Source organism: Myiozetetes cayanensis, unplaced genomic scaffold (assembly GCF_022539395.1).
Source record: "Myiozetetes cayanensis isolate MyiCay16 unplaced genomic scaffold, myiCay2020 scf1, whole genome shotgun sequence".
NCBI classification, from domain to species: Eukaryota; Metazoa; Chordata; class Aves; order Passeriformes; family Tyrannidae; genus Myiozetetes; species Myiozetetes cayanensis.
The window spans coordinates 130,992,673-131,020,391 of record NW_026086604.1 but is presented as its reverse complement, the minus strand read 5'-3'; the positions used below and the strand labels follow the sequence as shown (position 1 = coordinate 131,020,391).

General features: G+C 35.6%; 1 protein-coding gene across 1 annotated transcript in view; it reads right to left on the bottom strand.

Annotated features, from left to right (window-relative positions):
* Nucleotides 1-5,462: 5,462 nt before the first annotated feature.
* STAM (signal transducing adaptor molecule) overlaps nt 5,463-27,719 on the bottom strand; it is a 34,767-nt gene continuing 12,510 nt past the window's right edge. The window contains exons 3-14 of the mRNA XM_050315683.1: nt 22,067-22,142; nt 21,890-21,985; nt 21,203-21,349; nt 20,847-20,937; nt 18,806-18,998; nt 18,381-18,475; nt 17,168-17,256; nt 15,589-15,676; nt 13,134-13,188; nt 12,652-12,805; nt 11,972-12,147; nt 5,463-10,759 (exon numbers count right to left, since the gene is read on the bottom strand). Coding sequence (XP_050171640.1) covers nt 10,510-10,759; nt 11,972-12,147; nt 12,652-12,805; nt 13,134-13,188; nt 15,589-15,676; nt 17,168-17,256; nt 18,381-18,475; nt 18,806-18,998; nt 20,847-20,937; nt 21,203-21,349; nt 21,890-21,985; nt 22,067-22,142 — 1,510 coding nt within the window. The 3' untranslated portion in view covers nt 5,463-10,509. The remainder of the gene's footprint in view (nt 10,760-11,971; nt 12,148-12,651; nt 12,806-13,133; nt 13,189-15,588; nt 15,677-17,167; nt 17,257-18,380; nt 18,476-18,805; nt 18,999-20,846; nt 20,938-21,202; nt 21,350-21,889; nt 21,986-22,066; nt 22,143-27,719) is intronic.

Here is a 27,719-nt window from a genome sequence, read left to right as displayed (position 1 = left end):
TGCTTTTTATAAAAATAAACAAACAAATGAAACCCCAAAACCAAAAACATTAACTGAAAATGGTTTTGATCAGAGATGCTGCTTATTTGGTTAAAACTCTCACTCAAGTGTCTTCCAGAAAAAAAAAGGAGATTATAAATTCAATATAGTCAGCACTGGCATTATAGAGGCAAGACAAGAGGGTATAAGTGGTTAAATTGATATTATTATACAAAATTTGAATACATAGCAGGGACATTATCACTGTCACAACACACTGATTCCACAGTGCTCAAAGTGTTTAGGCAAGACTTGGAACTTGCAAAATACCCATAATAGTTCTGAAGCATTTTAAAAACTAAACCCGGTAAAGAAACCAGCCAGAAACAAATGAAGTGACCATAAATGCAATGAAAGCGAGAAGATTCCTAACAGGTCACAGAGGGATTTTTCAGCAAACCTCTGATAATGAACTGTTAATTGCAAATACTGAGAACCAGTATTGGGTGAACCATTATTTCCAAATACTGACTGCAGCTTGAAAGACCTGCTGGGAATTGAGACCAGTCAATTGTGGTTTGTTTGGATAAAAAGAAAAGGACACCATAGGAAGGTGTAGGAGGTAGAAAGACAGAAAATAGAAGAAAAGCACCAAGATCACCATGCTTTTGTTTACAACAGTTATTGATTTCTTTGAAAAACAGACAGTAAATATGGGAGAGAGAAAACAGTTTTTCCACCCAATGCTAAAGAAAAAATAGAGGATGGTGCAAGAGGCTTGTTAAATAGTGTATTTTGAAGACCAGGATGGGCACTCCCAACATAATTACAAATGTGCTGCGCTTTTACCCATTGCTGGCTCCATATTTTACGAATATGATTCTCTTTTAGCTGGGAGTTGCCCTAATATAAACTCTATTAAAAAATTATCATTACAATTATGCAAAATATTTTTCTATTACTATGAGGAGGGAACAGATTAATAACAAAACCATGATAAAAATACAGAAGCATTGGATTTTTCTTAAGTGGAAAATCTTACAAGGTCTATTGCCAATTTTACTTCTTAATAGGGTTAGCTAATTAGGCAGACAAACGTTTCCGTCGGAATATTGTGTTCAGCACAGTACAACACTTTAAAACAACCTCCAAAGGAAAGCATCTACTTTTAAACACTTAAATCTCTTCTATCTGCTCTACTTAAATGGCGCAATTACAATAATTAGAATAGCCTCCCTCTTTAGTAAAGTATGAGAAAGAAGCGAAAAACTGATTATGATATTTTGGTTGTAATCTCTAGCTCAGGTGCCTTACTGAATTTTTTTTCCTAGCAGTTTATTTTCAAAGACAAGAACAGTCCCAGCAGCATTGACTGACTGACTTATTGTTGGAAGACCTTAGATTCTTCATTTACCTGTGTGGTAAAAATTGTAGCTATTCAGTAATGCTTAAAAAGTTATTATTTCTAACTACTTGGAATTTGGGTGCTCACATTAATTCACTGTAGAATAAAGAAAACACTGTTTTCAAAGCAGTCTATGGTGTTCTGGAAGTACATCCCTATTTGCCACAGATTTGGAAAGGTTTTTTTCAGGAAATTGCAGAAATTACTTATGCTCTTGAAGGACATACTTTCACTTTGAAAGATATAAATTAATACCTGAAAAACCTAGACATAGACTTTGATAAATTCAGGGTTGAAATAGACTGCTCTTACACTATTAACAATCCACTTTCACCTACATTCTTCCCCACCCCGCTCCATCCATCCATCCATCCATCCATCCATCCATCCATCCATCCATCCATCCATCCATCCATCCTATGAAGTCCTCAGTGACAAACCACAAAGAATGTGCAGCCTCTAGCAGAAACAAACAAGATTACAAAAGCTGTCAAGTGCATGGTCTAGCTGGAACGAATGCTGAATCATCTGTTGGACTGTATAAACATAATCAGATTCTGCATCAAAACCAGCTTGGGCAGAAAGACAAGCGAAATGATTCTGACCCTCTCCTCCACCCTAGTGAGACCCCACCTGGAGCACTGCATCCAGCTCTGGGGTCCCCAGCACAGGAAGGACATTGATCTATTGGATCTAGTCCAGAGAAGACCCACCAAGTTGATTAGAGGAATGGAACACCTTTCTTACAAGGGAAGGCTGAGAGAATTGGAATTGTTCAGCCTGAAAAAGAGGTGGCTTTGGGGTGACCTAATTGTGGCCTTCCAGTACCTAAGGGGAGCCTACAAGAAAGATGGAAAGAGACTATTTACAAGAGCATGTAGTGACAGAACAAGAGTGAATGTTTTCGAACTGAAAGAGAGTAAGTTCAGATTGGATATTAGAAAGAAATTCTTTATTGTGAGGGTGGTGCAGCACTGGAACCGGTTGGCCAGGGAAGCTGTGGATGCCCCATCCCTGGAAGTGTTCAAGGCCAGGCCGAATGGCTCTTCAAGCAAACTGGTCTAGGGGAAGGGGGTTTGGAAGTAGGTGATCTTTAAAATCCCTTCCAACCCAGGCCATTCTATGATTTTTAAAAGCAAACCACACATAAAAGTTTATGATGGACTTGCCTCACATACTACAGTAATTGTGTGTCTGAATCCTGCAATGAATAAAATTAGCAACTATCAGCATGTGTCATTGAACCATTTGCAATCAAAATTTGCTCCACAAGAACAGAGGTGCTCCCTTCCTTGGTTGATATCTGGCCAATTCCCTTGTGACATTGTACCACTGATGAACAGAAAATAAGGTGAATCAGAAAACAATGATCCAAAGTTAATGTCAAGGTGCTATGTGAAAAATACCCCCTAGGCCAAAAGGACACTGCAAAAACATGAAAAATACAAAGCCCAATTATAGCAGTTGTGTGACCAAACCAGAGATGAGGGAGACAGTGCTTCAGAGGTTACCAATTGGCACTGTCTGCATTTCAGAAAACAAGGTAAAAGGCTCCATAAGACACCTGCATTATTGTGGAACGACAATCGGGAATGGAAATATCCAAAGATAGACAGATACGGAAAACTGATTAGATTTACGATTAACTAACCATTAGTACTGTGGGCAAGCTTACTCTAAGTATCGAGTATGAGAAAGCATATGAAACTAGATAACCATTCAGAAATACATATATTACATGGAATTGATTGAATATATGTACAGGAGAGCTGGCATTTGCACTCTTTGCATTGCTGCTGGAGTACAGGATCCCACTGAATGCTGCTCAGGTCAGTGCTGTTCACAGATATACAATTAACTGCTTGCTACCTACCATCTGTCCTGAATAAAGAAACCTGAGGAACAAATCTCATGTCAATTTGAGCCCCATGAGAGGACAAATTCAAGGGATTCTAGTTCTCGGAAGAGGTAGTTAGGAACTCATTTAAGGAACTAGGACAAATAGCTGCCCCCTGAAGTGATCAGAGAGACTACAAAACCTTGGAAGGAACAGCCACCTTTTACAGGAAACCTTGATTATACAGAAGATAAGAAGTGCTCAAGAGTAGAAAGCACATTTGTTTTGAGAGAACAAGCTTACTAAAATAAACTACTTAATTAAAATTCCCGACTTTATAGTAGTGAGCAGGAGGAGTTTTAGAAATTACAAATGTTATATCCTACTTGAGTGTCATTATCCACACAATCAGATAATGGAAATCCTGACTCCACAGAAGCTGCAAGAAATTGTTACAAAGTGAGATTGTGAACTCCATTAAAGCAAAAAATTCTACACTATTTGTTTTTCCTCACCATACTAGGAGGAAGGAGAGCCCTCTGAACAAACAGACTCCTAACAAGAGTCTCACCACCCTTGATTTCTCAAAAAAAACCCAAACAAATAATAATTTTGAAAGTTCCAATAGCACATTTCAGTGAGGTGCTTGGTGCTGGCCCTGTTTTCATACATAGGTTCAGAGAACCATGACTTCTCTGCCCTTGGCTAAGCCAAGACTTATTTTTTCTTACATAAACCAACATATTTTTATGAAAATCATTATATTACCTATATTCCTCTGGCCACATGACTTTCGCTGCAGGGTTTGCCTAACTTCACCACAATTCTTCAGCATCAGCTATGACAGCATGTCACCAGGGAAAGAAAAGGCTAATTTGGGGGAAATCTTGCAAGTCTAAAGGCCTTTAAACCAAGCGATTTAAATGTTCACGCTCCTTTGTGAAGACCAGTAAATCAGGACAGTCTGGCACAAAGACTGAGAAATAAAACATGTCTGCATAATCCACTAACACCTGAGGGTGCATGAGTCAACAGGGGCGAGCCATCACAACTGGCTAGAAACAGATTCAAGTGCGATTTCAGTAGCGGGGAAAATTTGTTTCCTTATTAGTAAATCAAGCTTACAAAACTGTTATAGTATAAAGTTGAGTGGTTATAGTATTAAATTGAAAGGTTTCCTCTTTTTATACACGTGCTTCCTGTAGCCAGGAACTGGTAAATAGAGACACTGATCAGTCAATGAGTTTGTTCTACTGAGCAGTGTCTCACTCGTGACAGAATCTACCGCCCACCCACCATGTTCCTGCTGGATTCTGCACCTCTATGAGGTAAGGTAGTAGTTCCTGGGAACATGGGGCACAAGCACCAAACTGCACTGTCTTTTAGAGATAAAAGGTGCATGCATAAGGACTCAAAACTAATGTTTAATGGGCTTAAGCGAAGTCAAAGCAAACTATGAGGTACTTACAATCACTACATTCCTTATATTTTATATCAAGAAATTGTAGTCTAAGGATGCTCTAAACTTACAACTTGAAATACATACTTGCCTTTTTTAACTCCGTATGATTATCTGCATTATTGCACGCTGCCCATGTATACTCTCAACGTGGATGTAAATTTTAAAAAGTACAAATCAACCTTAATCAGTGGAAGTTCCTTCACAGGTTCTCTAATAATGGCTTAATTCTCATTTCTCACTTAAAATATAGATCCCAAACAGTATGAACTAAAACAGCCTTGACTGAAAATAATCCAGATAATTTAAATTTACAAGTATCGTGAGAGATAAAAGTCTATTCTGCAACAGAGTAAAGTGAGATTTCAGAAAAGTTACAGTAGTAAGACAAGTCAAATGGAATTAACTGTCAGACGACTGTGTAAATTACCTGTCAGGATACCATAGTATCTGCTTATTGATCTGTAACCAAATAGATACATTAGACAGTACAGATGCTGTTGTTTTCATTTCTTCTTTACAATCCCTTTGAAATATTCGTGCTGTATTTACCAAAAGTAGACATGCAGCATACTTGAAATAATATGTACAGTGTATTACTTGGGCTTAGCAGGAGAAAGTTAATGACAGATTTTAAAGCAAAAATAATGTAATCTGTGTGTAAGCATCATCCCGAAAAACCCCACAAGCCTTCACCCAGGATAACCAAAAAACCTTCCAGCAAAGGAAGCCATTTTCAGATTATTCTTCCATTAAATTTATAAACTGACTTGGCAACGTAATGAACTAAATACTCCAACTTTAATATTTTGCATTCATACCAAAAACAATTAACAGTTTTTACAAATAGTGTTATTTACTAAAACAATTCTTTTACAACAGTGCAGTATATCTAAATATATACATATGCCAACTTCAAAGGCAGCATCAAAACAAACAAAGCCAAACAAAAATACACTTTGCTACTGTGTACACTTTATTAAAACCAAAGCAGACTGCAGCAGGTTTCTTTTTCATGACAAAGACAAAAATTATTTGGATTCCAGAAGAACATGCAGGATAGAAGAACAAAAGTCCCTACCACCTTTTTGCCAAGGTAGCAGCGTAAAAAGGGATATTCAGATCTGCAATTTTACATAGTAGCAAATGGAATGTTTTTAAACACAGCCATCCTAATTCAAGAAACAAGGCTTTAAAAATGTAGATAGTGTTTTTTACATATTGAAGGAAAAAGTTCAAATGTCAAGGCCTTCTCCATGTTTTCCTATGGTGTTGGACAGTCTATGTATGAAGGTCACTATTCTTCATTGCAGCTAAAAATGAGAAAGGAGTAGCTGTAGTGTGGAGTTGGTCAGCTTTACTAAGATTGAGTAACAGAGAAAAAAATGATTCTGCCTGTTGTTAGTAATGGAGGTTTCTGTAACTTACTTAACCTTTTTCTTTAAAAATATCTCCTCCGAGTTTTTAACTGGAAAAATTATGCTCCCTTGTTCTTCAAAATAGATGCATGCATCTCTCCAAAGGAAGCTGCAGTTGTGTAACTCAAAATGCCAGTGTAGCTGCTGTAATTAGAGATATCCTTTTTCATTCTGTGAAACCCAGCTGAGAAGGAATAAGGTAAGACCTCAGTATGTAAAGACTGCACAGATACCTTTGAAATGTGAGTGAAAAATAAAGGAAGTGATATTAGAGAAAACATTAAAAAAATTGGAGAATGAGGTATTAAGCAGTTCTCCAGTGTAAATCTGATGTTCCTGCCATCTAGATGAAATCAGAGAACTATAATAGCAGCCTAGATTTAATCAGCAAATATGTACATGGTATTAAGAGCAAATTTATCACCTTTGTTCCTAATAATTCCTGGCAGAATTTTCTGAAGTTCAAATTCATTTCAGTTCCCCCAACTCAAAGTTCATGAACAGTAACTGTACCATGAGGGCAGCATGCTGCCCCACCCACGTTGAGAAGCCTGCAGTAACGCTTATATTTTGTTCCTTTCTACTGTTGTTTTACTGCTGTCTATATGTGTTTTGGCCAATGACATTAAATCCACATCTACACCAGTACCATTTACTAAACAGAAGTGGACAAATATGTTGACTGTTCCTGCAGCTGAGCACTCTGGAACACACTGCCATGACATCAATACAGCAGATTTCAACACACTGCCTCAGTGTTTTTCCTGGGATGTTTTACAGTAAATCTTAACACCTTTGTTATGCCCACATAAATTGAGATGATACACAGGGGTAAACAAGTTTTGCTTATAGAAGTGAAATGCACAGAAGGCACTTTCCAGAGTTTGCTCCAGTTCAGGCTAACCAAGCCACTGAAATACCCCTTCTGAAGTTAATTAGCATTTTTGTATTCCTTAATGAAAGGGTTAAGTAACAAAGAGTTATACAAAATATTTTGAAAACATTTTAGCCTTACATTGACAATATACATGTAAAGAAACAAGGCATTCAAAAATTAGGTCTTCTATTGGAACATGAGTAACATTTCCATGGGGTTCCTAACTTTCAAATAGTTTAACTTTCTGACACTTTATTTAATTGCTAAAAAGCTTTTCCACACAGTAGCTGTACGTGTACTTTCCCCCATTCACCCACATTTCTGTGTTCAATACCATAGTAAGGTAGAACACACATGAACTTGGTCAAAACAATGCATCAGTGAGGAATCTGAGAATCAATCATGGCAGAGAAGGACCAGCAACGGCATCTCCAGGTTCATGATACCAAACCCATAGAGAGGAGCTGAACTGACATATAATAATAATAATGGCCAGTCTTCGCAAGCGAAGATCCGGGGAAGGTCTTTCCACCTTCCAGCCTGCGCATTGGATTTTTTTAGGTGAGACACAGTGTGCGCGGAACTGAGCCCACCCTTTAATCCTAAGGTTCATCATATAATTTCTAAGTTATCAGAGAGAATACAAGAGGATGACTGAATGAATTCATGTAATGACAGCATCTAGCAAGGTAGGAGAAGGCATCACTTTAGAGTATTGAGCATACAGGACACAACCAAGCAAGAAGACAAAATTAACTTTCCTGATGAGAAAAATCAACATAAAGCAATACAGCTCCAAATTCAATTTAATCAGAACATTGCATGTGAAATGGAAAATGTAGGTTGCAGCAGAAACACTAAGACTCTGAACCTAAAAAACAGTGATCTACTGCACCAGGTGTAGACAATGAAATCGAATTCAAAAACAACTAAAATTCTCAGTCTGTTACAGGGGATACCTTAGAGCAGTACTTCAGTAAAGGCAGGAAGGAAAATAGAAAGTGTCCATCTTTTATTTGCAACTTTCATTCTATTGAATTTAGAGGGGCATTGAATTTAGCAAGTGGTTTTTCTGGTCATGATGAATATAAATGAAAGGTGATTTTAATTTTCATAAACATGGCTGAATGCCCAAAATAAGCAAGTTGGAAAGCAGAAAAACTTTAGATACACCTAAAGTTTCTGCGTTCAAATGAGAAACCAAGAATGAGCATTGCTGTATGTCAAGAAAAGACTTCCAAAATTTTAAAAACAACGACAAATTAGTAACAAAAATATTTTTGCTGGGTCATTTCTGTACAGAAGTTCCATAGGTCCTTGTTAGGGAACAACACGGGAAAACCTAAGAATACAATAGTCAATGTCAGCCAGACTCTCTTGATGCTTCAAGCTTCTCTTTGAATCAGGGACTAAGAACTACAGAATTAAAAGTTATTTTCAGTTTTGTATATAAATGATACATTTTTATACACATTGAATATCTGATTTGGGAATAAGGTACTGAATGCATACAAAGAACACTAAATTATACTACATGTCTTTTATAAAGAGATCACTTCTTCAATCCTTAAAATATTATCTATGACACAATATCTTGGATTATTATCCTTTTCTTTAGTATTTCTTTTCAAATTCCAAAGGCTTTTGTGATGCCACCAAGTACTGAAGTAATTAATGACAGTTTGTGAGGGCGCTTAAGAGTTCTAGAGAAAAAAAGTGTGAAAATACTAGTATTAGAACAATCAGCTGGCTAGAACATCTCCAACTGGAACAGATCAGCTATGGGCATATTTTGTAACCACCCCCGTCAAAAGTTATGCAAAGTATTCATCTGAAAGCATCTTGCAAAACACCAGTGTCAATTAAAATAGTGAAACAAATGCATGTTAGGTAGCTGTGAGCAGATGCAGGAGTGTATGGGATAACTGAGGTCCTTTTATAGTATAATGTACAGTTGCAACATTTAATTCCAGAAGCATCACACTAAAATATAGTACACAAAAGCAAACAATTTCTGACACACACAGTAGCAAGACTAAAAACACAGATCTGATGTTGAAGCCATCTAGTATTGCTTTAAGAGGAATTAGAGTAGCTGGAAAAGACAAAACCATGATGACTAGATTGAATACAAATGCAAAATAACAACAGTCTTTGTAAAAGAAACTCAGATCAAGCACGCCTAAAATGCTGCCTTCAATTACCATGTTTCTTTTGTAGCACCTCAGCCACAGAAAGAAAATACAATGCCTTAAAGAGACAGTTGACTAAGTTACTGAGAAACACAAGGGTTTAAACAGGCTAATACATGTTGCTGCATAAGAGAGTTCAAAGTAACCTGAACGTGGATTAAAATGAGATGCTTCATAAACTATTGATGATATAGAAGGGCTAGTAACTTAAAATGGTACAACTGAAAATTGAAACAGATGTTTAAGGCAGAAGTGTTTGTGTTAAAACAGTAAACAGAACAAATTGCTAAGCAAGGCCACAAGAGATAAAACGAAGCCCTGAAGGTTTGTTCAGCAAAGTGATTTAAATGTCCATAATTCTCCATGTTCTAATTAAGAAGACTTGAATAAAATAGTGTAATTAATGTTGTGTGTTCCAGTTTAAAACTCCATTGTTTCTCTTCCAATTCAATTCCTTTGTCTTTCTTTGGTGTAATCTCTACCAACACACATAGAACACAGTTCTGGTTCTCATTGTAAAAAAAACAACTTGGAAAAAATAAATTACATGCTTCTCATGACAAAATGCAAGATCCTGATCTGTTGCATGGTCCCATATGTTTAGCAGCCTCTGAATAGTAGTTTTAAGTTATTAATTATGTCCAAAGCAGAATCATAATTTGCTGTTATCCCCCCAAATCACTTACTAGTTAACCAGTTTACTTTGGTAGATAAGCTATCTAATAGTCATGATACACTTGTGTTCAGTTCAAGAAGTAGTGAAACCTAGACTCAGATAAGTTTGTAAATTCATATATAGACCCTAGCTCGTAATTGTAACCATGATATGCAGAATTACTGCTTTTCCTGCATTGGAAAAAGACATCACATCTGTCTTAAAACTACACAAAACTATGAAATATGGTTGTCAGTTCATGATTAAAATAAAATAGTAAAGTAAATTATTTTTAAACATTGTGTTAAATATATTCACACAACCACCATAGCTATACGAAATGGGCACTACTGCAATCACACACTATATGTACATAACATATATGCCACAACAGTTTGCAAATGTTGAGTTTTCACAGACTAGCCAATTTTACCATACATAAATAATCTTGTACCAATTTTTAGGCATTTTAAAAGGAAGTAAATTTCCTAAATATATCAGTTCCTCTGCAAAATTAAAAAAAAAAAAAATCCTAAAAAGTCAGTGCAAATTGAACTTGTTCACCGAGAGAGATTCTTATTAAGCTGAGGATAAACAAAGTTTAAGAGATTAAAGGAAGAAACTCATAGAATCGCCAACTGCCTTTAGCAGAGGTTAAAGAAGATTAGGAATCAGAAGTCCTGGATCCTATAGCAGAGCCTTCTGTGAGTAGCTATGCTGTGGTTGTTGAGGTGGTGGAGGCTGTGGTTGTTGTGGAGGTGCTTGCTGACTGCCTGCTGTCTGTGGCAGAGCTGTAGATGCTAAGTTATAGTTTGGCACCTGGGACATATTAGTTCCAGCATTCTGATAAGCAGCAACATCAACAGTACCAGGTGGTGGACTATACACTGAAGCCTGGTTGGAGTAAGTACTTCCAGCAACAGAACCAACCATTGCACTGAAAAAAAAATAAAAAAACCAAAAACTTGTAAAGTTAAATTTACAAACAATTTACCAACAGAACAGCAAAACTTTACTGTGTCTTCAGTTCTATATATACACACAAAAATCTCTTAATTTGGGACACTTTGAATATTTAAAACTATTGTCAGTGAGTATTCCCACTAAAACTCAAACACACTCCTCAGATTTAAACACACATAAGACACCTCCCATGGATTTAAAATTAGAATTTATACTTCCAGAATTAGAATCTATACTTTTGTATTATTTTTAGGTGCAACATGGAATCCAGGTGCAAGATGGTGCCATCTGTCTTCCATTTTGTTCATGGAAAAAACCAAAGCCCAACCGAACTCTTTCATAAACCCAACCAACTGTTTTAAATAGCAAAACAGGTCAGGTGAAGTATTCAGAAAGTCACTTTATCAAGGTATGCCTTACTATACCAAGAAAGTAACTTTGGGGATCAGAAACTATCAAATATATTAAAGACTCAAGATGGATGTCTCTCCCAACTTTATAGAATAAAATTACTTTACACAGTTAAAAAAAAAAAAAGGAACCACTAAACCAAAAACAAAAAAGACCCCCAAATCCCCTAATCTTTTTCTAAAGCCAATTCAAAAGTTTTTCACAATATAGGTAGCTTAACCAAAGCTTAGCATCTTTGGCTATCTACCCAATGTAGAAAGCCTCTTGTAAATCCTTTATATGGGCAAGGTGCATAAACCTTAGTGAGCCCATTCACTTCTTTTCTAAAATGAGCAGAATTCTCTCCATTCTTGTATGGTAAGATATTTGGAAAAAAAAAAAAGAACTGTAGAATATACAGAAATTATGCTAAGCCAGCCAGAGCAGCAGATAATCTTCATCATTAAATGTATATTAAAAGTTACAACTACTACTAAGTCATGTCTATATAATTTTCTCTATTTTTGATATAAAAGAAATATAGAGCTATATCAATTACATATTTCACATATAGAAAATTAAAAACTGGAGCAAATGATAAAAACAACAGAAAACTTAGAAGTTTGACAGGAATTTTTAACAAATACATGACACATTGGAAATAATTGCTCTAAACTATCTTTCAGTTGTGTTTATAGTTATATTTCTGAAAGGAAAAATGTCTCCTTTAAGTATTATCTGCAGTCCATTATGTTTCAATTGATTAAGACTTGAATAGGAAAATACTTAAAATTACTTTGTGTAAGATGTCTGTGCAGGCTGACCAGGCAGTACTGAGCTGGCAGATGGAGTAACTGTGCCTTGGCTGAGAGAAGGGAGCTGTTCAGGAGGAAGATTGTAACCTTGAACATGGCCCATCTGTGCACTCCCTGCCACCAAGTATGCGTTACTTTGGGTTTGCCCTGGATAAACCTAGGAAGTTAAATAAAGGAATATTAGAAATAAATACAAGAAAATTTGCTATTTAATATCTGACATCAGAATTTAAAGATAGCCTCTCAAATCTTTTAGTTTCCTCTAATTTAAATTACTGAAGTTAAAAAGGGTAATTCTTTCATGGCAGCATTTCCATATTGATGGTTATCTCTGAGTAGATAGGGGAGGGCATAATCTTAACCAGGAATAGAACTTCCTTCGTTCCTTACTTTCTTTGACCCACTATGCAAAGCCCTAGCAGCTTGAATTTTTAATTTTATGTGCAACTCAAAGCCCAGAATGGGCTTTTTCCTTGATCAAAAGGAACTGAAGAGACAAAAACTAAAAGTGTTAGAACGTGCGAAAGGACAATATCCAAAGCTTGCAGCTGAAATCAAACATTTATATTTTTATTTGTTTACATATTTGTGTTGAGAGAAAATACTGCTCAGTAGGAATGCACTTGATAAGGTCAGTGGCTATTAAAGGTTACAGACATACCTGAGAGCCAGAAACACCAGATGACTGCATGTAATACTGTTGGTTTTGTAGTTTTGCGTACATGGAATACATTGGGTCCTCATTCACCAATTTGTTATACAAAGAAAGAGCCTCCATCGCTTTAACATTGAGTTCTGAAAGTTCTGAATGTTTCCTAGAAAATATATCTTACAGTTTATTCTACAATTTAGATAACTTCAGTATAGAACAGACAATACAGAGAAATTTCATGAGGTGTGAGAAGCAACATATTCTTGCTGTGAAGTGATGCCTGACAAATGCCAGAGCATCAAATGGTACAATACTATAAAATATGTGACTAGGAGGAAAAAACCTCCAGACCTCTTTCCAAAGGAAAAACTACTAACACATACACCTATTTTCTTCACCAATATTCATAAAAATTATTAAGATATCATTAAGTAATAACACTGGTATTTCTAAGAATCAATTTTGAGTCAAAACACATGACTTTTTTTTACCTGTCTATATCTTCCAACTTTTCATCTATGAGAGGTCCCATCTGGTGGCACATTGCTAGAATAGAAATACATTAAAATATAACAGAGTAATAAACATTTCCATACTGCAAAGTCAAAAAGCAATTTAAAAAAGTAATTACAAGTCAGAAATGTGTAGACGCTAGTCCATTTTTTTTAGTTCATTACTATAATCTGCATGCCAAAAATTTATAGTAACAGAGGGAGCGTCATGAACAATTAAAGAATGAGATACAGCTGAAGTTTTCACTAGTGGTACAATTTCAAAATTTTAAAATAAAGTGAGGCAAAACACATTTAACATCTAGGAAACATAAAATTGAAACTAATTTGCATTAAAAGGTTCAAGTAAATCTGATAGGTGATCTCCTCTTCAAGGAAGAAAATTTGCCACTGCAAATCATGTGTTCAACTAACATTAATACAAAAAGAAAATTTATGAAAACAATGAAGGAGAAAACTGATTGCAATGATTCAATCAACTGCAAGTCAAAGACACTAATAGCATATTTCTCTCTCCCTAGAATCCTAATTGGAGAAAGGGGCTTTTTCAAACCACTAACACATGCAAAAACCAACACAAAAGCTTACCAGAAGCAGAATAGAAAAGCATTAAAATAAACAAAAATGCACTCCCTGCCTCCTTTCAGCACAAGGACATGGGAGTCACCCAACTGCCAAGCAAACCGCAGTTAATTACAGAAAGACAGAATTCGTCAAATGTAAAATAAACTGACAAGAAAGCTAAAAGGGAAGTTTTGGATATTAGGAATAGAGAAGGTCCTGAAAATGTCTGGGCCATGATGCATGAAAGGGCACTACTATTGGGTTCCTCAAAGGCAACTCCAGGTGAAAGAGGAGTTGTATGAGAGATACCCATCTAGTTCTTTGAACCTCATATCAGTAACACATCGACAGAAATGCTGGGAAAAGATGTAAAACCTGGTCTAAGTTCTGCTTATTTTTATGTACAGCATAAAGTGTGGTAAAAGGCATGACAAGGGTTGCTCAGATATCTGTATGGTAACATGATGACTGCACTGCTGCCAACCACAAACCCTTTGCTCCTGAACGTGTTAGGATGAGGTCTCCAATTTAAAGAATTTGTGACTGGACATGTGGTTGGCAGAAGAAAATGAAGTGGGGTTTCTGTCAAATGTTGATCAGCACCTGCCACCACTGGTAGGAACCTACAATTCAAAACACATCTGTTACAAAATTCCCAGAACCTATGCCAAAAACAGTAGCTCACCAAAGCCTATTAAAGTGTAGAGCAAGTCATCTTGAATTGGCATTCTAGGAGTACAGCAAATGCTGTTGTAGGTAGCTGGGGAGCAATCATCTAACCCCACTACTGCTTTCAGATTCTAGGACCGGTCCCACAGTTCAGTATAAAATTCAGCATTGTTTTAATGATTGCATTTGCAAGGAAATCCTAATGTAAGCCATATCTGGAGGTTGGTGGACAAGCATACCTTTAATTTCTTTGTCTTTGTCCTGGACCAGATACAGGCAATCTGCTTCTTAGACAACAGCCTCTATAGCTATATTTGGGACTTGAAAGAATAAAACCAGTCATGTTTCTTTTTACCCCTCTTTAGCTTTAGTGGAACTAGAATATGTGCAGACAGTTTACTGATGTGCAGTTTCTAAAACAGGATTCATTTAAAGGCATAATGAACCAGATGGGTGTGGAAAGATGGGACATACCCAAAAGCTTATAAACCTATACACTTCCACAATTAACTTCTAGATAGATGTAGAACCTGCCATTTTTAGCAAAGTCTGGTCCTATTTGAATTGTCAATTTAAGTCTATGTTCTGTCTCATAATCAGAAAGTTTCTTTTCTTCCTTCTCTGAGTTCCCTCCCAAAAATTTTGGTGCATATATCAACCCAGGTAAAATGGTCTACAATGTCTCTGTGAAGAGGGAGCCTGAATAATCTGACTCTAAAAGGCTAGTATAATTTGTAGCAGTCTATAAAGTATTTGTTAATATGCAACTCCTACAGATATATACATGCAAGTGAAAAGCATGTGGGACACCTACAGGTCTATTCTAAACCTTAGTAGTATTTCTGCTTCCTCTCACAGAATCTTCCTTAGACTCCTTTTGCCACTCATGCTGTGCTACTCTATGAAGGAAAAAAAAATGGATGAATATGATTGAATTAAATATTTCTGGGTCTTGAAAAGAAAAAGAATATAGAAAATGGTTTTCTTGAGAGAGGAGCGGGCTTGTTTTAAGTTAACGTTTTGCAATTTGGTCTCTTAGATGTGGAAAAAGGAAGTGAGAAGATAATTATGGCTCAGGCACTTTTCTCAGGCATGCTTCCTGCATGCACATGAAGCTGAAGTAGTTTCAGCTTCGTTTCAATTTGGTTTGATTTAGATAATTACTAGAGAAGAAAACAACAACAAAACAATATTTTCTTACCCTCAAGATGAAGCAATTCTGGGAGATCTGGCTGGTCATCAGATGGGTCTGCACTTTGTAACATCTGTAAGAGTTGGTCCATTTTATCCTAGAACACAAGTTGTATAATTAGGGCGCATATGGGGCGCAGGGAATTAGCACTTTCAGGATAGTAAACTAAAGCAGCTGTTTACAGCCATTTTGATCTCTTGGCACTTGGGAATCATCTAGACTAAGAAAATACAAATCATACATGCTACTTTATAAGAGCGAAGATGCTTTAACAAGGAAAAGCCAATAGAGAAAAATTAATAGTAGTAACAAGTGGAATGTGCAGAATACTCCTTTATTGCTAAAAGTCCTTCTAAACAGTATTTTCTGAGCAACCTCTATTTTTCCATTCTCGTTATTACACATGCAATAACACCACCTAGTGGGATTAGTGGAAATGTTTTGACACAATATGTGGAGAGAGTACTTCAGATTCACTGAAAATCTATCCTGCTTTTTAAGTGTATGGGGCCTATTCAGTACGTAAGTCATGTCATTACCTATATATACACACATACCCCATTTTTTTAAGATGATGTTTGGAGGGGTTGCATGGTTGATTTCAGAATAAGTCATCCTTAATTAACCAGTTTAAGTGCAACCTTCTTATAATAAAAATACCAAAGGTTATAAAATGAACAGGCATAAACTCTTTGAAAAATATGTCTTGAAGTGAATTATATTGTTTAATGAAACATTATATATAAAAGATTTTAAATCACTTTTTAGATGAGTGCTATCAAATAAAATAGCTTTTATCAGGCCAGAGTTATATAGGTTGTATCAAAGTAGAAAATGAAACCATGTTTTGTCCTCCCTAAACCCTGGAAAGGAAATGAACAGTCAAATGAATTACTTTCTTAAATATTATACCACAGCAAATTTAAAAATAAAAGAAGACAGTAAAACAAAAAACCAACATGGACTCATAGAAGAACAAAAGCTGGAAGGTACCTCAAGGAAGGCCTGAGATAAGCTATTTTGGTGGATTACAAACTAATATCTCTTGGGAAGAAGAGTTTTTGAGGTAGGACTTTAATAGGACTTTAGTAAGGTACTAACTGATTTCTCATGTCAAAAATGACAGAACCTGTGTCAAGGGGAAAAAAAAAAGAAAAAAAGGTAGGGAAAAAACATTCCTTTTTCAGAGATGGAAAGAGATCTTTGATTCTTAGGGTAGACAGTGGTGGTTACATTGGAAATAAATTTAAGACAGGAGTCAAGATGGGTATCTCAGGTATCCTGAAGTACTTAAAGTAAAATTTGGAAGCAAATTTGTCACTTAACATCAAGCTTGTAGTTTGGATGTACAGTCCAGGAGTAGGGCCCTAAATGGAATGTAGTTTCCAAATTCAGTTTCAGAAATGTCTAAAAGCTTGAAGACTCTTGAAGAAATGAGAATACTGCACATATCTTTTTATTTTAATTACATCAACTTTCCCTTCCCATTCTCTCTTGATTTTTGTTTTTGAACTACAGGATGAAAGGCTTAATTATCACATATTTAAATGTACCAGCAGCTGAAAAACAGTACTTTTAGCATGCTTACTTCATCAATATAAACTGGTTCAGGCTCAGGTTCTATTGTCTCTACTTGAATTTCATCACTGAACTGCACTGTTTTCTTCTCAGCTTTCACTGCAAAATAAACAGGCAGACTTAATTTTATAAAATAAAAATAAACAAACAATGACAAATATAATATAGCTAGCATGTTGCCTAGGTTTTTTGCATTTGAACAGTTCACACAGGGTCAACTAAAACATGCTTTATCAAATAAATGTCTTTATTATAATCTCCCTGCACATAACATACTTACTAATGAGTCATCAGGAAAAAAGATCCAGAAAGAGTGATTGGAAGAAATAGGGCTAATGAGTCAGGTTTAAGAGAAAACTGATAAAATCATCTATGACAAACTGAGCTTCTTTTCTCCAAAGCAAAGTACAGAATCAAAAGTTCTCAAATTTCACTATTCCTTCTCCATCAAATCATATCTTCAAAGCATCTCATTCCTCTGTAGTGGAAGCTAAAACAAAAAAGCCAAATGCTACTCTTATCACATTACCCTTACTAGATACTCTAAACACATCACAAATGACTGCTACAGCATGTAATTCTGCTGACCTGCTCTTACCTTTAGCACCCTCAAATTGAGCTCACAGGAGATTAATCTTGCAAGCCCATGAGATTTACAGGAATCAATTCTAGGATGTTAAAGCCATGTCTAATGTTTAATATTTTTATTAAATACTTAGAGTATGTTAGACTGATATAAATAAATGCAAGTAGATAACCAGTGTACAGAAAATCATTATGCACAAATACACACCTACAGTATGGAGGTTTCTTGAACTATTTGAACACTTGTAATCTGACTGACATCTGCCCAGGGGCCTTCAGTTTTACCACGATTAGACATGCACCACTGCAACCAGGCCAAAAGGCAATTTGAAAAAAGCTACTAATGCCTACATTTACCTAGGTCTCAATGGAGTGATCTAATGAGCCTCAAGAAAGCCACTGACAAAGTCAGAACAGACAGCATCATATTTTTCAGCAGAAGCCAGCTTGGGCAACTTGGTCTGACACAAAGGTATGTCTGTTGTTTGTGAGATCATAGCAAGAGCTCCTCAGTTTTACTTCAGTTATCACATTAACTTGCAACTGAACTCCATCATAAGGGAAAGGAAATCACTGCAGAAATATACCTTAGGCGATGGCAGGATTTAACATACATACATGAATACAATGTTACTTACTCATTTCTGGCTCAGCAGAAAGATCAGCTGTTACAAAATTAGATGGAAACAATCCTATACCCTGGTGAGTTTCACCTTTCCACCAATTCGGATCACTAAAGATTAAAACAAAAAACCAAAACCCCATACATTATACAACTCATACTCACATGGAATTTTCCTAGGAATTGCACAGGAAAGGCTTTTATATTACTTGTACATAAATACAACTTGTATATACAGAGAGAACGTGTTGTGTGTACACAAAAATTTTTATGCAATTACATTTATTTGTAAAAAATCTAGGTGATAACTAAAGTATTTAATATTTTAATATGTTTCCATGCAATTGTATTCCAAGGTATGCTTCTACATAGAAGATATCACTACTCCCAAATCATTTTTACAGTCTAATATACTTCTAGTAGACATTCTGTATAAATTACCTGTCATCAAGAATAGTTATAAGTTCTCCAGCTTTAAAAGTTAATTCGTTGTCTTCAGCAGCCTCAAAATCGTAGATTGCACGAACCTTTCGGCCCTCATGTTTGTGGTTTGTTAAAAGGCCTGAGGTGCTCGGATACAAACTGGAAAGTGTTGTTTGCTGTTGCCTTTGTTCTTTTAGTGACAGTTCAATAGCTGCAAAAGAAGAATCACTCAGATGAAAATTCCCTATAAAAATGGGTTGAGTGATATGAAGATTTAATTCTGTGAAAACTTTTAGTATAATTCTATTCCTGTTGCACTGTAATCACCCTCTGCCTTTCTCTTAGAAATAACAGTAAAAAACCAAACAGATGTTTTACAACTGGAGAGCACAATTCTGCCTGTAGATTTACTGAGGCTTTCAACAGGGACAGGATGAATAAACAGCACTTAAGCACAAATGGAATAACCCAGTGAAGTCATCCATTTTTTATTATTATATTATTGTTACAACTTTGAACTGATGTAAAACATCTACATACTTACTATACATCTTCTTACACTATGTTGAACTTTTAGAGATTGCTTGTAACATTAAAAGGATACAGCTGTTCCAGTACACAGTGTTTCTCTGTTAGACAGGAGCCTTTAGCCTGGATTCACAGAATCAGAGGATTACACAGACTGGTTGAGGTTGGAAGGCACCTCTGGAGGTCATTGTGTCCAATCCCCTGTTCAAGCAGGGTCACCTAGTGCTGATTGCCCAGGACTATATCCAGACAACTTGTGAATATGAATATCTCCAAGGACAGAGACCATGACATCCCTGGAAAACCTGTGCCAGTGCTTGGTCACCCTCACAGTAAAGAAGTGCCTCCTTAATGCATAATTAACAAAATTATTTTTGTGTAGACAAGCAAAATTTTATCTATTCCTTTTTTTTATCCCTATCATTCCTTGAATAATTTCACATTTCTGGGTCATTTTCAATAAAGCTTGACTGAGCAGAAAGGTTTCACTTATCTTAAACCCCTCTAAGTTTGTGGGAAAAAAAATTGATCATTTTTAAGAAGGGACAGACTGGAGATAAAGCCAAAGAAAATAAACATTAGCAAACATGCAGAGTATGAACTTTTGAGACACAGATTTAAATAGACTTTGGCAGGTTGACTGTTGAAGAAGCCATTAGTAACATATACATATTGGCTAATGGTCATTTAAACAAATCAATGTTATATTAGACAGTAGCTAAACAAAAAAAAAGTAAGATGAGAAACTCCAAACATCCACCAACTACTAGTGGAAGAACTTAAATCATATAGTGAAAAGCCATCAATGCAACTTTAAGCCCAAAGCCATCCTAGGTACAAAACATAACATTTGATGCCTTTATATTGCTGAAGTTTGAACTCAAAAAACAGTTCTCAACCATAAATATCAAACTACTCTAAGAATAACTCTTCACACATATGGGTATTGGATCATTAAATGACCTTTAAATATACTTTAGTACAACAGTAAATCAAAAGAAACCATCCCAGTTTTGTTTATGGGGACTGATGTGAGACATTTAACAGTCATTTATGTTTACAGTAACCAAAGCTGAAGGTATACTACAGAAGCAGTATTCAAAGGAATAAAAGTAATATACCCAGAATACTTTGCATACAACTTTTATCATAATATTTATTTTCTTCTTCCATCCAATGTCTAGATTGCAAACCAGTGCGCTTCACTTGCCCCAGAAAGAGGGAAAATCCAAGCATTTGCATCAAACATTTCCACAGTAGAGGCATGTCCTTAACATGAGATTTTTGAAGATTTGTTTCACTTTTGTAAGGGGAAAAAAAAAGGTAAAAATCAGAAAATTTACATCTTTTTTTATCCATAGAATACCTTTAATCTCTAACCCTCCAAGAAAAGTATGAAAACAAAGGAATAAAAATCATAATTCCAATCCATAAATACATTATTCACATAGAGGAAGGAAGCAAAACATTTGTTCTTGCTTTTTTGATATTTATAAATATATGCATCATGTCAGCAAGTAATTGTACTCACCTTTAGCTAAATCCTCCTCTTCCTTTTTGTTGGCTACTGTACCAGGATCTTTGGCAACTAGAGCTGGACTTGCTTTTGCCTGTTCAGCAGCCTAGCCAAAAGTGAAAGATGTAAAAATGAATCCAACAAAAACTGACAATGCATTAAGTTCACCACTTCATTTTATATTCATCTGCAATATAAAAATCTAAGGTAAGTGAAAGCATTCCACTCCTCAAGGAAAAGTTTTATTAAGAGAGTTTTCATTTTGTTTGCCAAGCACATTCTAGAATCCAAGAAGACAAACTAAAATACAGAGTTGAGCATAAAAAGAATTTGTGATACCCTTTGAGAACAAACACAAAAATCTAATGTACCTGTGAACCAATAGCTGGGAAAGTAACTCCTTGCTCCTTAAGATTTTTTATCATAGCAGATATTAAACTAAGCTGTGGGTCATTCTTGAATTCATCAGTCCATTCCACCATAAGGGCTTTCAGCTTTTCACAAACTTTTGGATGACCCTGCATGGACAGTAGAAACTAGTTAAATAATGTAGAAATTGGTTCTGAATTTCAAGTACTTTCATGTTAGTTCAATATAAATAGTACAGACTCTTTCTTTCACAGTCAAGATTAGCACTCAAAGATATCTTTATTAGAAAGGGAGAATAGTACATCAGCATCATATTTATACTAGTACAATATGTGCTAGGCCCAAAATAAAATAAGGTTACATTGAAGGCTTGTATTATCTCCATTTCATCACATTTGTATTTAGTGTTTCACTGCTGTCATTTAATGTGAAAATGAATTCGTTTATTTATAAATTAACACACCACACTTCCCCCAAACAGAATACCTAGGTAACTAGTGTGAAGTGGCATTCAAGAAGTTATTTCTGATAGCCACAGTCTTCTCAGTAATCTCTGCTTCCCCCCCACCCCCAGCCCCTTTCCAGTCTTCCAAAAGTACATCCCATTCCACTTTCAGACTATAAACATTCCACTTTCAGACTCTGATTTCACTTAGAGATGAAATGTATAAATCAATGCAATACATTACCTTATTCAACACGTTGCTTACTTCACTGGCAAAATCTCTTGAACAGACTTCTAAATGAAAGATTTTGCCGCAGTTTGATACACATGCACCTAGAAGCTAATGAAAGAAAGATTAACACTCAGATTTGTGCAATATAACTTCCCAGGAAGAAAAATCACTACATTAGAAAGAACCTACCGTTAACGCTTGCATAGCAACATGAGGATCTTTATGGTTCACTCTCTTCATAATAGAGCGGAGACAATCTTTAGGTCTAAAAAACACAAGACATTTAAAAAAATGGAATGGAATGAACATTTCCTATTGCATATATGACAATGTTGATGACTTTAGCAAACAGCAAGATCTCCAGAACATTGTCAGTAAATTATTTAGGAGCTTGTAAGCATAACATTAAAAAAATAAATTAACACCATTAACAGTTGTAGCCATTTCTATCTGTAGGATTTGTAGCTTTCTTAGTGATCAAAACCTCTCAGTAATCTATGTTACCTTTTGTACTTAGAGAGAATTACTGTAAATACTCCAGAAATGCATGAAATCCCTTACAATTAGATAACTGAAATTCTCTGCAGTCCATGCACCTACTTCTTTATATTTCACACACATATGAAAGAACATTTCCTTACCTACTGATTTACCAACACTCTTTCGCTACTTCCATTTTGAATTACCACCACTGTGTTCCTCAGAGACTCTTTTAATCTACAGAATAACATTTATAAAGACATGCAATGAACCAACAAGTTCTAAAGAAACCCTGTTAGACGTTCTACAAAGTTTCTAAACAATTAAATACAGAATTCAAGTCTTACCCATATTGTGGTAGATAGAAATAACATTAAAAGCAACTTCAAGAAAGAATTTGAAAGGGAGTTTCAGACAGTTTAGCGCATTAAAACCTGTGTGACTTTCTTTATTTTATTCCGTTTTTAAAGGTAGTGGAAAGCTGAGCAGGGCTGGGTTAGGAATTTTCATGGGCATACAAGCATTATTTGGTGAATAGCCCTGAAAAGATAAACCTGAAGGAGGGTAAGTAGGGGAAGAGGAAAACAGAAGGAAAAGCTAAACTAAGAGATTTTACACATCAAGGGTCTTTTTGGAAGCAGAAGTATTTTCCTCTTGAACTGGTATCCAAGAACTAACATGAAACTTAGGTATAAGTTACACCACTGCTTGGCTATACTATATTTGGCAGTGTCTACATTTTACAGAAATGTCCATCTCATATTTAGTGGTACTAATTATAGAAAATGCTCTCAGGCAGGATGACTACATATCATTCAGTGTATACCTTCATATAACCAATTATTACAAATGAAGGCTCTAAGGCAAGTACTACCTTTTATCTACTAATTATGCAAGATTTCTCACATGTTTGCTTTAGTTGAGAATGAATACATGCTGAAATATAACTGCTTTTTAAACCATTAATCACAGGTATTGATGTGATGAGAGCTAGCTCAAAAAAGTGCATCTCCATTGTAAAGTCAGTATTTATAAACGTAGGGTGCAGGATCAAGACCTTAGCAGTTCAGGAACAGGACCATCAGCCTAAGATTTTTTTACTAAGGAACCCAAAGTCCTATATAAAAGGAACAAAGTAACAAAGCCTCAAAGCGAAATGATTATCGACATATGTTAAATATAATCTACTTGCTCATATATTTAACAGAAATGATCAATATTTGAGTGTTAAATGTTTTAACATGCTTTAATGTTTAAAAAAAGAAAATTTTTGATTACACCTACATAAAAAAAATTATCCAAGCTTACCAATGTTTAGTCAGAGTAAGAAAACCTATTCTAGACAGAACTGTCATCCTTATTTTTACTTCTAATTAATTCATCATACAATTTAGTGTGTAATTTATGAGAAGCACTAGGCAGAAAGCAGAGGGAAGCACACACCCTGTGAGTATAGAATTCTATCTACTTATTAGCACCTATCCAGACCATACTATACAAACATTGGGCCATAGTTCTGCTCCAACAATTCTATAATCAAAATTTCAGAGGCACCACAGTGAGTAGGAATAACAAATCAGTAGGGCAAAAATATGGTAAGATACAATTGAAGCTATGTATCATATATGGTATCATATATGATATCACACTCTAATATATCCAAAAAATATTCACAATAAATTTCAAGTTTAGTTTTAGAAAGTTAGAAAAAAAAATCAAGATGGTATTTTATTTAACAAAGACAAGATAAGCAGCAATTGCAATCTAAAATACTACTCTGCAAAAAACATTTCATGTATTTTCAGGAATTTATTGTTCATTTACAGTCTAAGTTAACTAACTGTGGGGCTCAGCACTACACAGGTGACTCAATTTTCCTCCTTGCTCCTTTAGAAACAAGCTAGTCAAAAAGCTTCCTGGTCAGCCTGTGATACATACACTGCAGTGACTACATAAAATGCTACTGAGATTGTGTAATTTGGGGGGGGGGGAATAATAGAAGGTACTTTGGAAAACTATCAAGTAAGCAATTTTGCTGTTCTCTCTTGCATCAGCAGGCACAAAAACAACCAAAGAAGAAACAGCTAAAGGGAATACTGGCTCACTGAGGCAGTGATTAATCCTTAAGGAATCAGGACAAAGTTAGGCAAGCAGCAATACAAACCATTTCTCAATGACAATTTTCCAATACCTACCCCCAAAAGAGAGTGCTGCCATGAACATTTCTATTTTCTTAACCACTGATGTATTCCCCCAGTCACTGATTTAAGTTTTTTTCAGCCATCTTTTTTTTTTTTTATTAAGTAACTTTTCTGGAGAAAAACTCAAGTTGTCATAGTTTCAAACATGTAGACTGATATGTTTCATAAAATAAATATAAATGACACAACAATCTCAAAGTCAAATGCAAATGCAGTTAGAGTTAGGAATTGGCTAGCACTGAACTGACAGAGGAAGGGGGGACACCTTATGCTAAAATATACTATTCGTGGCCTTTAATTTTTCCTTTTATTCTGTTTAATGAATCATTCAAATTTTACAATGTTATTTTATTTTGAGCTGATAAACTATAAATTCAATTGTGTATTTTCATCCTAGAAAAGTAACACTATGCGAAAATCTACACCTTTCCTGTAGTCAGATTTAAAATGTCAGTCAAATATAGAACCATAGAATATCCTGAGTTGAAAGGGACCTGCAAAGATCATCAAAGTTCAGCTCCTGTCCCTCCATGGGACAGCCCCAAGAACTACATCATGTGATTAAAGCTTTTAAAATAAGCATGTTTTCAATAATGCTGTACAAAAAAAGGTAATGGTAAAATGCCTCTAATGGTAAAAGCTTTGCTTTAATCACATTTCCATGTGGAAAGAGCAACTTGCTCACTGAGCTAATAATATTGCCAAAAAAGCAGGATATAAACAATGTGATATGCAACTGTTGAGCTGTATGAGTTCCTAAAACAAATTCAGAGATTAAAAAACTGTGTTGATTTTCTCATAGTTAGATACATTTTAGATCATCTTAACTGATATGTGAAACATGCAAAGTATCAGATTAATTCTACACTACATATGGCAATATTCTATATACACTATTGTAAACAAATTATATTATTAAAAATATTACTGCATTTTCTGTCTTTCCTGTGTTTTCTAGGAAAATTCTGATATCAACTTTAACTGATTTTGAAATCCACCAAAAACAGAGAAAATAGTCAAAGAGAGGGATACAGTGGAATTATAACTTTCCAAAAACCTGTCTTAGTTGGTTGGATTACAGGAAGCAAGATAACATTTTCAGCTATTTGCAATTCTGCATAAGGAAAGTATTACAACATGAAAATTAACAGTAGCATTTCTGTTACTGAACTGCAACAAATTTATCTTTAGAGAAAATATAGCACGTTTGCAGCGTGACAGGTTTCCAACAATTCATCTGGATACAAACAAGTCCGCAGTCCTAAATTAGACAATGTACCATACAGCACTATGGGACAAATATGCTACTTAATGAACAACAGTCCTTCCAGTCTACTGTGACTTCATGTGTAAGATGATCCACATCTATAAGGCTGCAGACATGCAACGGAGTTTACAGACTGGTACAAGGAAAACCCATAAAGCAGAGATTTTGTAATCTAAACTTCTGAGAGAAACAGTAACAGACAGCTTGTACTGGAGGAGAACTGGTTAAAAGATTAAAGCCAATCCCAGTTAAGAAGACTAGTATCCTTGTCAGAGGAACTTGAAGTGCAGGAGAATTTCAAACAGCTAAGCAATATGTCATTTAAACTTCTTAATAGGGAACACTGTCTTGCTTTACTTGCTATGGCATGACATAATCCATCAAAACAAAGAAAACCAACTATCAGCAAGTTTTAACAGAATCTGAATTAAAGCAACAAGTCTGGGGGCAGCCTGTTCCAAGCAAGGTGAATATTACAAAGATTAAGTTCCATTTTTATTTTAAAAACAGTTTTATATAAAAAACAAAACAAATAAAAAATAAACACAAAGGAAAAAAACCAAAATCAACACAAACAAACCCCACAAACTGTAACAGGAATTTAACTGCAGGGATTTACCAGAAGATCTCTAGCTTTGTCAGTACTGTTGTCTCTTGCAGCTACACACATTTGAGCACTGTTCAGGCTGTGCTGCTGTGAGACTAAATCTCACCTGTGGAAATGCTTTCCATGATTAAATAGAATACTGAAGCTTTCAATAATATAGTTACTGTTACAGGCTCAACGTCAACATGCACAAGGAACAGAAATGCAGTTTTACATACACAGACTAACCTGAAACATTATTAACAACTTGCCAGCTGTTAACTACAGTTATACACAACAGCACAGAAGTCTCAATCAATATGCCACGCTAATTATAAGACCACCCACCTCTAATCCCAAGGAATAAGCTTAGTTGCAAACCTATTCTTTGGAACAAAAGTCTCAGGTGAGAATTTGCTGTCTGGCATCTCATACTGCTTCTCACAGTTTTACACAGCAATCCAGGTTGTTCTCAGAGAAGCCTTTCACTAAACAGTAGCAATGACAAAACATTTTTTTTTCAGTCTGTTCCTTACCTGAATTGTTACAGGCAATGCTCTGAGAAGATGTATTCAAAACCTTTCCAAAGCCTAATACTACAGTGACCAAACCCACTATAGTACACTGAAATCATATCTTTAAACTGCATTTTTTAGTTGCTAGCTCAAATAACACTTTAATTTTCCTTGTCCAAAAAGCAAGTTCATATATAAATTCTATGAAACAGCTCAGTAAAGAATGAATAATGCAAACATTAGTGGCCCATATTAAGATGTCTTTAATTTAATATCACATTTTCAAAATGTAAATTTATCAAAGCCCTGATGTCAGGGAATAGCTTCTGAAAACAAGGCGAAGAAACACAAAACATCATTTTTTCCTGTGACAAAGACACTGGTGGTCTGGTGGTGAGGACAATGGAAGGTCAGCAGATGTTTTATACCCTGGTTTTAGCAAAGTTTTGACCTACAGTTCAAGGCCTTATAGTCTCCTTATCACACAACTGGTGAAATATGGGGTGTATAAAAGGATGATAAGGTGGGTGGAAAACTGGCCTCCTGAGCTCAAAGAATTGTCACCTATGGTGCAAATTCCAGCTAGCAGGCATTAGCTAGCGGAATCCTTCAGGGATTCCTGCTGGGACCAACACTGCTCTCAGCAACTTACTGGCCACAGCAAAAGGAAGGAGAACATTCAATATACTGGAGGACAGGGCAGAGGGACCTGGACAGGCTGGAGAAATGGACAGACTGGAACTTCATTAAGTTGAACAAGAACGAGGGTAAGATGTTGCATTTTGGATGGTCT